Source organism: Aulonocara stuartgranti (genome assembly GCF_965226115.1).
Source record: "Aulonocara stuartgranti genome assembly, chromosome: 3".
In the NCBI taxonomy this organism is placed as follows: Eukaryota; Metazoa; Chordata; class Actinopteri; order Cichliformes; family Cichlidae; genus Aulonocara; species Aulonocara stuartgranti.
The window spans coordinates 77,506,943-77,523,593 of record NC_138941.1 but is presented as its reverse complement, the minus strand read 5'-3'; the positions used below and the strand labels follow the sequence as shown (position 1 = coordinate 77,523,593).

Below are 16,651 nucleotides of genomic sequence, written 5' to 3'. Positions count from 1 at the left end.
CTGGCTTGGTGTTCTGGAGCTAATGTGTCACCTGTGAGGACTCTGAGATGAACACACAGCAGACACTTCAGTTCTCCGTCTGTGTGTCCTCAGTTTCCCAGCATGCCTTGGCTGTGGTGGTGGAGGTGAATGAGGGGGAACATGCTGCTCTGTCAGCACTCGGGTTTCATACCTGGTGATCTCAGAGGACAAAGCGGCGTTACAGCAGCGCACGTTGATGAGACCTGATGCTCTGAACAGTTCAGACTTCAGCCTCACTCTGAGAAAACCACAACTGATCGACAGCATACAGCTGCAGGTCAAAGGTCAGAAACACCTGCTTTGTACAGGTCAGGAGTTAGTACTGCAGAGGTCAGAGGTCAGTTTGCTGACAAACCAAACAGTTTAGAGCTAAAATCACAACAGCAGAGGAAAGAAGAGACACTGCAGAGATGATGCAAAATATTGTATTTTTTCTGATGATATTTGAAGTTTTCAGCAATCAAAACCTGTAACACACGTATTCCAGCACAGCCTGCATGTACTTTTAGTTCTCCATACTGTCCGTTATAAATCATGTTTGTTAGTTTTTTTATTTCAGTCTCCAAAGCAAACTTCTGTCCCACAGGGGTGGCTGTAGATGACCTGCAGATGCTGCTGCAGGTCATCTACTGATCGCAAGATTGGTGGTTCGATTCCTGGCTTCCCGTCGTCTACATGTCAAATATCCTTGGGCAAGATACTAACCCCAGGTTGCTCTCCGATGCATCCATCTGAGTATGACTGTGTGTGAATGTTAGCTATGAAGCACTTGGAAAGATGTTCATGGGTGAATGCACAAGTTGTGTAAAGCGCTTTGAGTGCTCTGATCAGTAGAAAAGCGCTATGTAAGAACCAGTCCACTTACTCTTCTCCGATGGCTTTTCACCAGGTGCTGAACTCAGATGATTTCACCAAGTTTGGGCTTGTTTGGAGCCCAACTTTTTACAGGCTCAAAAGAAACCCAAACCTCACTAAACAAGGGTAACAAGCAATGCAAAAACTCATTGTTCAGGTTAATTGATCAAAGATAAGCTCACATGTCACCTTCATGACACAGACACTGACTATAAATATCTATAAAGCCACTTCTATCTGCCACACCTGTGCTTCTGTCATGGTTGCTCTCCTCTCACTCTGTCATTTATCCACAGTCTGCCTCCCTCTGCTCCGTCAGCTGACGTCCTCTCTACACCACCTGCTGTGTTTTCTCCTGCAAAGCTCAAAACTCAGTACAAACACATTTAAGAAACGTTGCACTGAGTAGAAGATGACAGCAATGAGCTAAACAGCTCTCCATCATATTAAAATAAAGTTTCTGTCTTTATTTATGTGAGGACGCCCGTCTTGCACTAACTCTGAGTGAAGAATTAAGATAAAACATTTCCTTCCAGTTTTGTGCTCGTGCTGTTAGTCTGAGATCTGCTCATAGATCAAAGCAACCTGCTTGTTTGAAATCAGCCTCAGGATCATAAAGAGTTTACATTTAAAGGAGGCGGTGCTGCGTGCTTTGACTGGGGTCCCACCACTGACATCACGGGTGGAGGACATGTTGGAAAACTGCCAGCTGCCTACAAACTCCTGTGCAGCCAGCAGAGCTTACAGTCTGTCCTGTGTGTCATACAGGCTCTGACACTCAGTGTGTCTGTGACACATTGAAGATAAGTTTGTGTTGTTCACAGTTATGCTTGTACAGAGTTACAGCTGACATGACCTAACAGAAATAATGTGTCTGTGCTGAATGAGAAGTAACACACAATGAAGTCTTGATGCATCTCAATCATCCAGGAAAGTAAATCTGTTGATTCTGTTCATCTGGACGTAGCGTTTTGTGGGAGAAACGTTTCGTCACTCATCCAGGTGACGTCTTCAGTCTCAGCTGACTGCAGGTTTCAACCTTATGAACTGTACATTTGCATAATGACTGAAACCAGCCCACTGAAGGAACAATGATGATTAAGGTCAGTTCCTTAATCATAATTATGCAAATTCTCATGACCATTGATCAACAACCACTGATCAAAGCCAACTGATCAATGGCCATGAGTCCCATTCACAGAGAGTTGGGGAATGGCTGCAATCACAGCATTGTAACATGGTGACAGATGTACCCTTAGGCCCCCTCCTCGATTCAGAGATGGTCTTTTCCTTTTTTTTTGGTGATACACGTTTTCCACACTGAGTCCTGGCTTCAGTGGGTGAGTCCATCCAGCAGAGACGTGGAGACACAAAGACTGAGAGCTGCTGGACAGTTTCAGGTGTTACATTTCAGTTCAGGTTCTGTTTGTGCACTAGAACCAGATGTAGAAGTTACAGCACGATGATGGGCCGAGGAGCAGCTCTTTACTGACATCTAGTGGGTCTACCTCCTTTTCAAATCAAATCAAATTCAAATTCAAATTTTATTTGTCATGTACACAGTCATACACAGTACGATATGTAGTGAAATGCTTGGACAACTGCTCGTGACCTAAAGAAAACAAAAAAGGAAAAGGCTATGAATAAGATATGAAATAAATATGAAAAATTAAAAAGGGAAATAAATATGAAAAATTAAAAAGGGTCAATTTTACTAGGAAGGAATAAAATATAAATTAAGGTAAAAAGGAAATAACTGTACAACACAAATTAGAATGAAGGGTAAATTTAACTGGGAAAGAATAAGATAAAATATATAAATTAAGGTTAAAAATGAAATAACTGTACAACACACTGGGAAAGAATAAGATAAAATATATAAATTAAATTGAAAATAAAATAATTGTATAACAAAATACACAATATAGAACTATATAAGAATGTATGAACAAAATACACAAGAAGTATAAATAAATATATACACAATAACAGCAGCAGTGATTTAAGTGATGAAGTGAAAACAAAGTCCAGAATGTCCAGTGTGTGTGTAAGAACCATATGTGTGGGTCAGTACTGTGTGGTGGTGTGATTGTGATTGAGAGACCGTATCGCCTGCGGGAAGAAGCTCCTCCTCAGTCTCTCTGTGTTGGTCTTCAGGGAGCGGAATCGCTTTCCTGACCTCAACAGAGAGAACAGTCTGTTGTTGGGATGGCTGAGGTCCTTCACCATCTTCCTGCCCTTGGTCCAGCACCGCCTGCTGTAGATTGAGTGCAGGTCAGGGAGCTCGGAGCGGATGGTGCGCTCAGCTGACCGCACAACCCTCTGTAGAGCTCGTCTGTCCTGCATGGTGCTGTTCCCGAACCAGGTTAAGATGTTTCCCGTCAGGATGCTCTCTATGGTGCACGAGTAAAAGTTCCTGAGCACCTTGGAGGGCAGTTGGAAGTCTCTCAAGCGTCTGAGGTGGTAGAGACGCTGTCGGCCTTTTTCACCACGGTGTTGATGTGACAGGACCATGACAGGTCCTGCGTGATGTGAACTCCGAGGTATTTGAAGCTGTCCACTCTCTCCACTGGGCACTCGTTGATGACGGGGGTCTGGTAGTTCCTCTCCTGCTTAGTGCTGAAGTCCACTATCAGCTCCTTTGTCTTACTGACGTTTAGAAGGAGGTTGTTCCTCTGGCACCAGTTCTCCAGATTCCTAATCTCCTTCAGGTAGGCCGTCTCGTTGTTATCAGAGATCAGGCCCACCACGACGGTGTCGTCAGCAAACTTGATGATGGTGGTGGAGCTGGTAGTGGCCACGCAGTCATGTGTACAGAGAGTACAGCAGGGGGCTCAGAACACACCCCTGGGGGGCTCCAGTGCTGAGAGTGGTGGAGGCTGAGACATGTCCGCCCATCCTTACTGCCTGTGGTCTGCCAGTTAGGAAGTTGGAGATCCACTGACACATAGATGAGCTGAGTCCCAGATGCTCCAGCTTGGTGGTGAGTGTGGAGGGAATTATGGTGTTAAATGCAGAGCTGTAGTCTATGAAGAGCATTTTAACATAATTCCCCCTTCTAGTGTCCAAGTGAGTGAGTGATGTGTGGAGGAGATGAGAGATGGCATCGTCTGTGGAACGATTTGGACGGTAAGCGAACTGTAGTGGGTCCAGTGTGTCTGGTAGTGAAGAAATGATGAAGTCTCTGACCAGGCGTTCAAAGCACTTCATCACTACTGAGGTGAGGGCTACAGGGCGATAGTCATTGAGAGAAGCACTATTAAAGTGTCTATATGGGTCCACACCAGAGAGTGTTAATTTAACTCTTTTTGGAGAGTTGGTACGTTAACTCTGATTTAGTGTTAAACACCAAATCTGTCTGGAGTTGATAATTTAACACTTGGTGTTAAGAGTTTATATATTAACTCTCAAAGAGTATTTTAGTTTAACTACGTAAGAGTTATCTTCTAATTCATTCTAAAAAGCGGGAATTTTACTGTTCTGAACTTCTAGAAATTTCTCCTGGAAATAAACATTTACTAAAAAGACGCAATGGTTTTTGAAAAACATTTATTCTGAACTGTGCACCACAATTTCAAAACATTTTCTGAAAGATGTAACAGTGTACATGTTCTCACTTTCATTAGAATTTTATTTATCAAAAGGTCCGACATGGTAAATGCAAATAACAGCATTCTCATCACTTATTTCTTCAATACAATATGCATGTCCTTCATTCATCCCTTTGTGGAACTTCAACGCACTTCTGCTCTCCCCCATATTCCATCTTCACAAGCATATCCTGTGCGGAGATTGAATAAAAATTAGTTGACACTACTTAATGGCACAAATAATCCAGTAAACAATTGCAGCACAGTAAAAAAAAGGAATCCTCTTTGAGCCATTACTTGTGTAAAGTATTTTCCCAAAAGACAAGGACACAGGCAACAGGTAATACTGAACTAAATGTAAAACCTCAACCTTTTTCATTTTTATCTAAACCGTGTGCACAAAACTCTGGAGGGATCTATGCTAACGTAGAATCCAGTCAGGACGCCTGCTACTGCTGTTTGCTCGGTTTTTTTTATGGGCGATCGTTTTCAGGCTTCAAGTAGCACCATTATACCAACATTTCACATTCTACACATTGTTTTAGGTGTATTTGACCAAAGGTTTGACTGAAAATTCACATGCAAGCTTTTTTCAAGGCTGTGGTATTTGCCCGTAAACAATACCTTTCAGCTAGCTAAAACAGAATATTATGCTATCAGCGAGCAACATGGCTAATGCCTTTCACACAGCTTTGTCTCAACTCCAAAGAGCCACAGAAGTAAAAGCTCATGATAATAATTGAAACAATCTTTGAAAGAATGACTTACCAAGCATGGCAAACAACTCAAATATGTAGAGCAAAATGTTCCGAAATGGCTTCACTTCAGCTTCGATTGGAGCCGTGCTGGGGGCGGAGTCTGTGAATTCACTCTGTTGGTGTCATAGCCCCTCTAGGAGTTCAGAGTTAAGAGGTCAAGAGTTAATGTTTCCATTGTAACACCTCCAGATTTGACATAGAAACACTCATTTTTAACACTCGATTTTAACTACTATTATTTTACACCTCAGAGTTACATTAAAATAATGTGACTCTACTTAGAGTAAAATTAACTCTACTTTTGCAAGAAGACTATTAACACCAAAACATTTAACACTTTTGAATTTGCTGTGTACCTCATGATAGGAATGTTTTTGTGGCTCAAGATGACCTGATATCTTTCATGATGGATACATTTGACACATGTTTCACATATTATAGACCAACAAGTTATTCATAGCAGTTTAAATACAGGAGTCACTTTTGGGCCCAGCAGATAAAACAGAGCCAATATTTCCTTCTTTATTTAAGTGACGTGTGTCACAGATGTGACCTAGTAAAGTGTAACTGAACATTAGTAACGTTATTAACACTCTCATGGCGTGCTTTGAAGTTAGCCTCAGGTTAAGTAATATACTAGCAAAAAACTATTGCCAGGCTCAACTTCCATCATACAGATGATGCTCGTGGCAAAAGAGTCTTTTCATTATGAAATCTGTTTCTGTTCATCAGGAAATCATATTCAAACTGATTAAATAGACATTTTCAGTAGTAAGCTGCTATGCACCCGTCTCAGTGTGAAGTCTCTCTGTACTGGATCTGGATTCATCATCGTCCCTCCAACAGTGACACAGCGATCCGGCTCACCAATTGGTGATAACGACCTACTGAGCCTGCTAGCAGGTGCAGGAGGGCCAATCTGAGCCACAGTTATGGGGCTGATAACTGCTAATAATGCCCATTGATGGACTGTGCACACAAACAGTAACACAAAGACTCAATCAAGAACTGGTGATGTATGTTTATTAGAACATGGAAAACAATGAAATACACATTTTTCATCATGCCTGTACTTTGACAAAAACTCAGCTTTGATATTTGTCTGTCTGCAGCAGTAATGACAGAAATCATTTCTTCACATTTGACTTCAAATGTCACAAATCGAGTATTTAAAGTCCATTTTTGGGGCTTTGATGAGTTGAATCAATGATTTGGATCATTGATTAGAGATCATACAGTTAAATGCACATTAGAAATACTCCAGCAGTACAACAGCTAACATGTGAATGATTCCACTGTAAAAGTTTCACATGAATTGTGGGTAACATACAATAATGTTTGCGCTAACATGAGATCTAAACCCAGACTGAACCACTTACAAACTCCAAAACACGTACAAAATCCAAAACACGTACAAACTCCAAAACACGTACAAAATCCAAAACACGTACAAAATCCAAAACACGTGCAAACTCCAAAACACGTGCAAACTCCAAAACACGTACAAAATCCAAAACACGTACAAAATCCAAAACACATGCAAAATCCAAAACACGTACAAACTCCAAAACACATGCAAACTCCAAAACACATGCAAACTCCAAAACACGTACAAAATCCAAAACACTTACAAACTCCAAAACACATGCAAACTCCAAAACACGTACAAAATCCAAAACACATACAAACTCCAAAACACGTACAAACTCCAAAACACGTACAAAATCCAAAACACGTACAAAATCCAAAACACATGCAAACTCCAAAACACGTGCAAACTCCAAAACACGTGCAAACTCCAAAACACGTACAAAATCCAAAACACATGCAAACTCCAAAACACGTGCAAACTCCAAAACACGTACAAACTCCAAAACACGTACAAAATCCAAAACACATGCAAACTCCAAAACACATGCAAACTCCAAAACACGTGCAAACTCCAAAACACGTACAAAATCCAAAACACGTACAAACTCCAAAACACGTGCAAAATCCAAAACACATGCAAACTCCAAAACACATGCAAACTCCAAAACACGTACAAACTCCAAAACACGTACAAACTCCAAAACACATACAAAATCCAAAACACATGCAAACTCCAAAACACGTACAAACTCCAAAACACGTACAAACTCCAAAACACGTACAAAATCCAAAACACATGCAAACTCCAAAACACGTACAAACTCCAAAACACGTACAAACTCCAAAACACGTATAAAATCCAAAACACGTACAAAATCCAAAACACGTACAAAATCCAAAACACGTACAAACTGTGTTTTGACCTCCAGAGGGCGACAAATCAGCACAGACAGAGAGCTCCATTCAAACTTTGCTGCCATCAGGAATAATTCTTCAAATATAATCATCAGTGTTTGAGCAGTTATGATATCAGGGACAATCTAGACATGTGTGACAATACTGAACATGTCACATGACACACCTCAAACATCATGTGATCCACTCTCAGTCTGCACTTTCAGTCATGACTTCAACAGGTTGAAATGAGCTTTAAAGAAACATCAATTCAATGTTGAAATATTTAATTTATTTATTTTGGACAGTGCATGGTAATGAACATAAATGTAAAAAAATTACATGAATGTAAACATACCAGATTATAGCCAAGGGCTAATTTCCATCTGTTGTCCATAAACATAAAAAAAAGACATAATAATTCATAAAAAATTCATAATAAAAACTCAATCACCAAACTCACACATACACACCATTCTGTTCCCAAATAAAACATTAAAACCAGGCTCCCACAAACGTGTCCTCCTTCTCCCTGGATTTGAAGGACAGGTGGGCCCACCCTATCCCAGGATGCATTGCAGCGTGGTGGTGGAACATATATTTGGGTCCAGAGATGGAGCAGCGCTCTCTCTTTCAGTCTGTGTTCTGTTTGAGTCTGGCTTCAGTCTAATTTAGCAGCTGTGACATAAATGGAGGGTGGAGCTTGTGAGTGATGGAAGCTGAGAGCTGTGTTTGCACATGCTCAGTGTGACAGGATGTTGGCTGCTGTGTTTGCACATGCTCAGTGTGACAGGATGTTGGCTGCTGTGTTTGCACATGCTCAGTGTGACAGGATGTTGGCTGCTGTGAAAGCTGAATGCTCTCTGGTTAGAAGTGATGTCACACATTAGGATGACTGCGCTCGCTCTCTGTCAGGGTACCAGGGCCTTGCTTTGACCACATGACTCTCCACTTTATTAGGTACAGCTTCCTAACACAGGCTCAGGTTGTCCACACGTACACGGGTATTTTTGAAAACGGAGATTTTCCGTTTTCATTTTAAAAAATAATCCCGTCCACACATAAAGGCAGAAATGAAGGAAAACGCTGCTATGAACATGCCAAAGCAACAGGTGGCGATATATTCCTAACCGTGCAGAAATGTTGGCCAATCAGAAGTCTAGAAGCCTCGGTGGGAAAAAGTAAACAAAGCTGGGGCATAGAAGCAGAACCGAGTCGTATGTGTGGACGGACAGTAACTGTGTGTATATGTAAGCATTTAAACACTGCAGAGAGTAGAATTAACAGTATTGTAGAAATTCATTTCACCGAAACAATAACGTGGCGCACAGTGTGACGTCAAAAAAGGCGCACACCTTTGACGCTTTGTTTTCTCCGTTTTTCTCGTCCACACGTAAATGCAAAAACTGAGTTTTCGAAAATATCCACCCTGGCCGGCGTTTTTAGAAATCCCTGTTTTCAGTGACAGAAAACGCCGTTTACGTGTGGACAGAAGGTGCAAACGCATAGAAAAATCTGCGTTTTCAAAAATACCCGGGTACGTGTCGACGTAGCCTCAGACCTGCTTTGCCTTCAGAGCCACCTTAAATCTTCATGGCTCAGATTCAGCGAGGTGCTGGAAACATCCCTCAGAGTCATGTGATCAGTGACGTCTGCTTCAGCACCGACAGATAGAAAAGTGCATCCACATAAAAAGGATATATAATAGAAATCAGATGCTGATTTTCATCTTTTCAGCCCTTTGTCTGGGTGCTGATCCAGCTGTGTGTGTTTGTGATGACATTAAATAAATGTCAGACTTACAGCTCCTGTTTTACTGCATTAAAGTGATCAGATGACTTCAGCGCTTTGACATGGATGGCAGTGAAAGCAGGAAATGACAAATGTAGCACAGCAGCAGCGTTTAACACGTCTGAGCTGGAAACAGAAACTCTGGTATGAACATCAGTCATAGAACAGCTTACAGCGTCTTTTGCTCGGCTACAGTTTAGATGGATTTGCATTAAAGAGGCAAAGAGACTAAAATGGTTAGGGTCAGGAGGTCAAAGGTCAGAGCTCCTGTGGGTCTGAGGGCAGCCTCATGGGGTGGCTGTAGCTCAGGTGGCAGAGCAGGTCAGCCACTAATCAGAAGGTCGGTGGTTCGATCCCAAGGATATTTACCTACTGGTGGTGGTCAGAGGGCCCGGTGGCGCCAGTGTCCGGCAGCCTCGCCTCAGTGCGCCCCAGGGTGGCTGTGGCTACAATGTAGCATCACCAGTGTGTGAATGACTGAATGTAGTGTAAAGCGCTTTGGGGTCCTTAGGGACTGAGTACAGCGCTATACAAATGCAGGCCATTTACCATTCATGTTGGAGAAGGATGAAGGAGTCTGACCTGAGCCAGTGTTGGACATGAACACATCAGCACTGCTGTCAGTGAGCCTAACGACAGCCGTTAGCATCATTTCAGTGTTTCAGTCATAAAAACACTTCCTGTCACTGTGGTGGTTACAGTGACATCATGCAGTTTGTGCTTTGACCTCCAGAGGGCGACAAATTAGCACAGACAGAGAGCTCCATTCAAACTTTGCTGCCATCAGTAATAATTCTTCAAAGATAATCATCAGTGTTTGAGCAGTTATGATATCAGGGACAATCTAGACATGTGTGACAATACTGAACATGTCACATGACACACCTTAAACATCATGTGATCCACTCTCAGTCTGCACTTTCAGTCATGACTTCAACAGGTTGAAATGAGCTTTGAACAAACATCAGTTCAGTGCTGAAACATTTAAATGCTGCAGGAAGAAGAACAACAAAGTGGGGACAGATGTTTGTGCTTCAAACAGGAAAACCGGCAGAAATAAATCACCTTTAGATAACCTGCCAGAGCTTTGGGAGTTTCCAAGATGCACTAGAATGCAGCACAGAGTGTGTTTGTTTCGGTGTCCTCAGATGCCTCTGTGGGTGTTTCCTTCCTGTTCAAACTTTAATTTCACTTTCCTGAAGTAAATGTTTGTGACTGACGCTGTGAAGGTAATGGAAGCAGTCTGTAATGTTTCCCTGGCTAACATCAGTATAACTTCTGCTTTTTCGTGATCGTGTGTTTGCTGGTTTCAATTATTATTTCCACTGTAGACTATCTATAGCTTGTATACAAAAGATGGCGGCAGAGACCGGGTTCATACATTTGTTTGTGTTGAAGTCTGAAGTTTTGTCTTCAGTTCCTGGAAGTTTCAGCTGCTGTTTACAGAAACATTTAATGTCCAGGATGTTTGTAGTTTGAAGGAAAAAAGACTTCATGATGAGTCAGTCATGATATTTTCAGTGATGATCTGTAGAAAAGTAACAGTGAAGACTTTTTCAGTTCTCAGTGCAGGGTGGAGTTTGTGGTTCTGCATGTGGGGCAGTTTGTAGATGGAGGCAGCAGCTCTGTTCATTGTGGGACTGATGTAAAAATGCTTGCTGATGTTTCCTGTTGTCTAAAAGTTGATGCTGCTCACAGATAAATGAGTGTTTTCAGCCTTTGATCAGTTTTTGCTGCCAGAACTTCCCTGATGTGATGGATGTGCAACTGGAAACATCTGGAGTTAGTGAGGCGTGTTGAAATGTTGACAACACGATCAGCAGCTTGGACAGCAGATTTCCTCTCAGTGTTTGAGGATTCAGAGCCTTTTGTAGACTTCTGATCACTTCCTGTTAGAAATGTTCGACTCTAAAACTCTGAAATGATGCTGCTGACTTCAGAGAGGGTTCAGCCTTCACAGTGAAATAAAAGAGCAAAGACGTAAACGTTCCTGTGCAGTGAGCTCCCTCAGACATTTGATGCACTCAGACAAACAGCAGCTTCACTGCATTTAGTTCATGTTTGTCTGTTTGGACACAATCACTGCTGTGTTTTAGTGTCTCTGCTGGAACTGCACAAAACTCCTTCATTCACCATCCCAACACTGAGAGGATGGGAGACACACAGGGGCACCTTGTGAAAAATCAGTCGTGCAGGAATTTAGTTTTCTTTAACTCATTGAATGTATTTAAAAATTGGATCAATATTTCAGTGTAAATTGAATAAATACGATAATGTAATTAGCAATGTGTCTTGTTTCTTGAGTGATTTCTCAAGTACTTTCCTATAATCTTTCTTATACTTTGCTTTGTTTTCCTCTTGTTTTTCCATTGCTCTTCTTGACTGGGCTGCTTTTCTTTTCTTGGCGAGTCCTCTGAATCCATTAGTGTGAAACAGCAGTAGTCACAGGATCAGTTTCAGTGATAGAAAGAGTCACATATTTCACGTTCTACCTCTGGTAGAAATCTACACAGCCATCGCCCTGTACAAGCCCATTGGACTGTTGTGATTTCACAACCAAAAGTGTGTAACCAAAAGGGGTTCAGTTTAAATGGTGGGTCTGTGCCTCCTCCCACTGACCTCAGAGGGGAGAAAAAAATGTCACTTTTGTTTTTAAATGCAATTGCATCAAAAATACTTGTTTGCTATTACAACGCTAACTTTACCGGACATTAAAAAAGACGCATTTTTGCACTTAAATGTCCTAAAACAGTGAGCGGTGACTGGGCGCACTGCCAGCATTCTAGCCACAGACAGACGTGTTTCTATCAAACAATGACATCAGAATAAAGTCATCTTTACAAAAAGCAGACGGGGTAATGAACTACACCTGTATTTCTATTTTGTTAAGTGCACGAGGAGAAGACCTGATAAATACGAGCAGTAAGGCTTGTTTGTGTGTAACGCATCACATTACATTACAAAATTCGTCACCTTTAATAGGAAAACACATTTTTGGTGGTGTTTTATTCGAGAGAGGTGAATACTAAACCGATATACTGTGAATTGTGTGAATTGTCTAATATATTGCACCTCATCCTAGTCTGTGTGACATCAGCACACATAGCAACAGCTTAGCAACCACACTTCCTGTTTTTAACATCGCTGCGACCACAGGAAGTTGACAAGCTTGATGAAATTAGAAACTACTTCCTGTTCTAACACAGGCAGATGTGCAGAGACAGTTCTCAGCTCTGTGGGTCTGCAGGTTTCCATCTGAATGGTCTCCGATGCACACATCAGCATCAGCTGTGTGCAGCTCAGTTCCAGCACAAATCTGCCGCTCCATAGTTCACGGTAACGGACTCACAGCTGGCCCAACGAGGCCGAGCGTGTCCGCCACGACCTGTTAGTGCGTGATCAGAGTCCAGGAATCAGACGAAACACACTGAATGTGGCCTGAGCTATTCCACAGTAACTGTTACTTAGTGTAGCCAGATGGGTTACTCTTCACTGCTCTCCTCCCTCTCTGCTGTTCAGCTTGTGTTGAGTGAGCTGCGCTTTCATTCAGCTCCCGATCATAATGTCCTGCATTCAGTGATTTGCAATTAATATTAATGGAATACGCTGCTTGCAAACATAATCAGCCCTTTGCACATTTGCAAACTTAATCCAACGGGATAAACACCACAATGTTACCTTCAAAGCAACCTTATAGTTGGACGACCTATAAGAATAATTCAGAGTGAATAATCACCAGTTTTAGTGTGGAGCCTTTAGCTATCAAATACGAGCTTGAACAATAAAGACAGCCCACAGGGGCGAGAGGGGGATTTGCTTTAAATATCTTAGTGACCAATCAAAAAGAAATAAACCAAAACGTGTCAGAGTAAAAAAACATTTTTCTCGAATCTCCAGAAAAAAAATGAGGTAGTATTTTTTTCTGGAAAGGCAAAAAAATCTCTCTACAAATTTACTTTAGTTCATGAACAGACGTTCTGCTTCACTTTCAGGGTACAAACCGAGGATTGTTTGGTCTCAGTCAGACTGCAAGGACTGCACACGAACACTGGTGACCGATCACCTGAATTCATCTCATCACTGTGAGTCCGAGCTTGTTTATTTGACTGAAACACAGACAAAGATGTTCCTTTCTCTGACGTGTTCAGAATCTGTTTTCCATCGTTTCGTTCGGAGCGCTCGCTGTGGAAACGTGAGTCACAGCTGCTCACACACACGGTGCTCCATGTTCAAACTGTTTTTAATAAATAATAAAGCTGCAGAGCCTTTTGAAGGAAACTTTTTAGGTAAAGTCTCTCTTATTGGAAAAGTCCCACAGGGTGGAGCACTGGGGCTGTAACAGTGGACGACATGATGGTGTTTGTATCACGTTTACTGTCTTACGAACAGAGATGCTCCCACAGACAGGAACACGTTCTTCTCTCTCTTTTTGTTCTTTAGTTTGCAGACACCATGGGCGCTCGGCAGTCCGTCATTCATATTACGAACAAGACTGAGGGCTACACCCTTCAAAACCCCAGGTGACCACACTTCTTACTGTGACTGAGATGCTGCCTGCACATCACCTGACACCTCACTGATAAAAGTAACAGAAGGAATCAGACGAGCAGTAAATTTCTTCTGAACACTGACACGATGTTGTCATCTCAGCAGCAATAGCCCTGTCCATGTTTCTTTCTCTAAACAAACTCATCCACCTGACTCATTATGAGAGTTGGGGTCCTGTTGGAATAAGAATATTAATTCATATTTTTCTTTTTCCTCACTAGTCTGCATCTTGTTAGCGGACTCTGCCAAATCCCTTTGCCAACAAAACTTGGGCCTTCTGAATGTGGCAGCGCTCTGTTCTCTAAGACTGGCGGCACAGCGCGAGGATCTGTTGGAGTCTTCACCTACGATCTCTACGATACAGCTGCAGACAGAGCTGATAAGAAAATAGCCGTCATGTTCTCGGTTCCTTTTGACTACGGCCTGTACTCTAACTGGTGCGCCGTCGGAGTCTTTGACAGGGAAACAAACTGTGATAGTGCTCTTTATCATAAGATGTATCGCAGTCCTGAGAGAGGGTTTGTGAGAGGAAAAGCTGATGGCTATGATCTGACTCACACAGATATTAATGTCACCATTAAATCCAGCATGACAAACTTCAGCGTTGCAACGCTGAAAGTTGAAGTACACAACATGGAATGAAGTAATTATATAACATTATTATTCCCCTGTCTCGTCGGGTGTGGTTTCTTCCAGCTGTGTTACCCTCCTGTTTCCATTCCCTGATTACTCCCTGTGTATTTAAGCCCTGTGTTTTCCTGTGCTCCCTGTTGCATCGTACTCTCATGTTACTGTCTGCCTGCCTGCTTAGTTTGTTTTTGTCTCAATTTAGTAAAGTTCCTGTTCTGTTGCTATCAGCAACAAAGCTGAGTGTTTTCGAGTTTACGTCTGCCTTTGAGTCCTGCATTTTGGGTCCTTTCTCCCTGCCAGCCTGCACACAGCCATGACAAAATACTAATTTGATGTTTCCTGTGCATTAATTTCAACATGTGATTCTTTGTTTTCTGAGCCCTAAACCAATAAATAAATTAGACTTTACTTTAACTTGCCCCTGTGCTTTATTCACTGACATCTCATCTACTTCATTGATCTGGTTTCAGTTTGGGAAAAATGTGTGAGGTTATACACATTGTTGTACATGATTGCTACCACTTTGCCCTCCTGGTCAGCTGACAGTAAAAGTTATTTATTAGCAAATATCTTGATAAAATGGAAACCAGAGCTCATGTGTAAAAAGGGCCACGACGTCTCACATAAACTTCAGTTTTTGCAGGTTTGACCAAATCTCAGCAAGCAGGTCCAGTTGGTGACTTAAAGAAACTGAGGAAGACTGAAGGATGATTTCCTGAGAAAAACTACAAAACCATAGATATTCTCTTCATTCTGGGGCGTCTGTATCCAGTAAGGGTCCTAAGGTTCGACCCTTGCTAAGCGAGCCCGCCGCAGACATGAGCGAGACAGATAATGTTCCTCATAAATTAAAGGACACTTATCCTCAAAGCCATTAAGGGTTAACTGAAATATTCCATCGTATTCAAAAATTAATTAAAAATCCTTCTTTAGTTGATGTTGTTATGGAAAATTTAACAATAACCTGCAACACAGTCAGTGAGCTTGATTTGAAGTGGGTTTAATAAACACACTGCAATGTGGAGAGAGCATCCCAGTGAAACACCAGGACCATCTCTGAATTGTGGCCACCGCCCTCACATCTTCTATACAGACACACAGACAAAGAACATCCACAGACTCTCACATGTTGGTATAGCCCCCCCTCTCATACCTCCTCCCTCACACAGAGAATTATGACCTTGTTTTCTGCTTGGCCGTCATCTAAAAATTTACAACCCTGATAAGCAGAAGGAGTCCCACTATCTGTTTAACGTCTCCCATTACAACATTTCTTCCAGCAATACTCTGGCTGCTGCCAGTGGCGTGTCTAGAAAAAATTTGTTGGGGGGGGGCCAGGTAGGGGCACAGGTTTGGAGAAGGGTGGCAGATGTAATTGGCAGATAATGTTTAAAAAAAAATTCTACCAACCGTTAACCATAATTCAATAATCCTGTAAACCTAATAACCAAATGCACTTTTAACTCTTATTAGAATGAGATTTTAACCACTACGGTGCAAAGTTTTTAGATACTGCGTTGATAAAGTACAAGAGATACAATCAGTGCTTTGTCAGTGTTTACTCAGCATTCAAGGACAGCAATATTTGCATAGTATTTTTACTGATATATAGTGCACATATGTTTTGGGCAAAAACATTTTTGAATATTAAAATATGAACATTTGTAAAAAACAATTGACAAATTAGCCAATGCCAATGCAAAACTTTATCTGCCTGTTAAAAAAAGAAGATAATCTTCTCACAAACTGGTGTTTGATTTTGAAACAGGAAAAAGTGGGGAAACAACTGAAAAGACTAATATTTGAATAAAACCTGAAAGCAAGTAAATACTTTCTATGCTGCCTTATGGTAAACTTTGGTAATATTGATCAAGAACAACACTGGCTGATGATGAAATACAGTCAGCTGGCATGGTGACACTGCCAGTATTAACCTGCAGGGCTGGACTGGGACAGAAAATCGGGCATTTTGACTACAGACCGGCCCACCAGGTATTAAAGCCATAAAGACTTTGAATGAAAACAAACCCTGTTGTGACAGTGATGTACAGTCTTGTTGGTATATGTATGATTTCTATACATTTTACGTCAGATAAAAACTTTGGTTGTAAGATTTAGATAATTATTTAATAAAAGCTAGGTATTTAAATGAGAATAAGAAAGAAAAGTATTTCTTTGTGCCCCCCTCTCCCT

The 16,651-nt window shown here is 41.6% G+C and overlaps 3 protein-coding genes across 3 annotated transcripts in view; all 3 read left to right on the top strand.

Annotated features, from left to right (window-relative positions):
* Window positions 1-11,058, top strand: part of LOC309703664 (uncharacterized protein) — a 163,423-nt gene extending 152,365 nt beyond the window's left edge. The window contains exon 3 of the mRNA XM_082528611.1: window positions 10,612-11,058. The gene's annotated coding sequence lies outside the window, so the exon portion shown is untranslated. The remainder of the gene's footprint in view (window positions 1-10,611) is intronic.
* Window positions 1-16,651, top strand: part of LOC309703657 (uncharacterized protein) — a 196,702-nt gene that overhangs the window by 168,343 nt on the left and 11,708 nt on the right. The window lies entirely within an intron of this gene.
* LOC309703668 (uncharacterized protein) lies at window positions 10,424-14,866 on the top strand. Its single transcript, XM_082528618.1, has 4 exons — window positions 10,424-10,509; window positions 13,273-13,362; window positions 13,721-13,800; window positions 14,050-14,866. The coding sequence occupies exons 3-4, from the start codon at window positions 13,733-13,735 to the stop codon at window positions 14,468-14,470; spliced, it is 489 nt and encodes a 162-aa protein (XP_082384744.1). The 5' UTR covers window positions 10,424-10,509; window positions 13,273-13,362; window positions 13,721-13,732; the 3' UTR covers window positions 14,471-14,866.

Excerpts from the sequence above, each read along its gene's own strand:
- LOC309703668 (XM_082528618.1), top strand. The coding sequence starts at position 13,733 with ATGGGCGCTCGGCAGTCCGTCATTCATATTACGAACAAGACTGAGGGC. Across the intron at positions 13,801-14,049 it reads TACACCCTTCAAAACCCCAG|TCTGCATCTTGTTAGCGGAC; the intron begins GTGACCACACTT and ends TTTCCTCACTAG.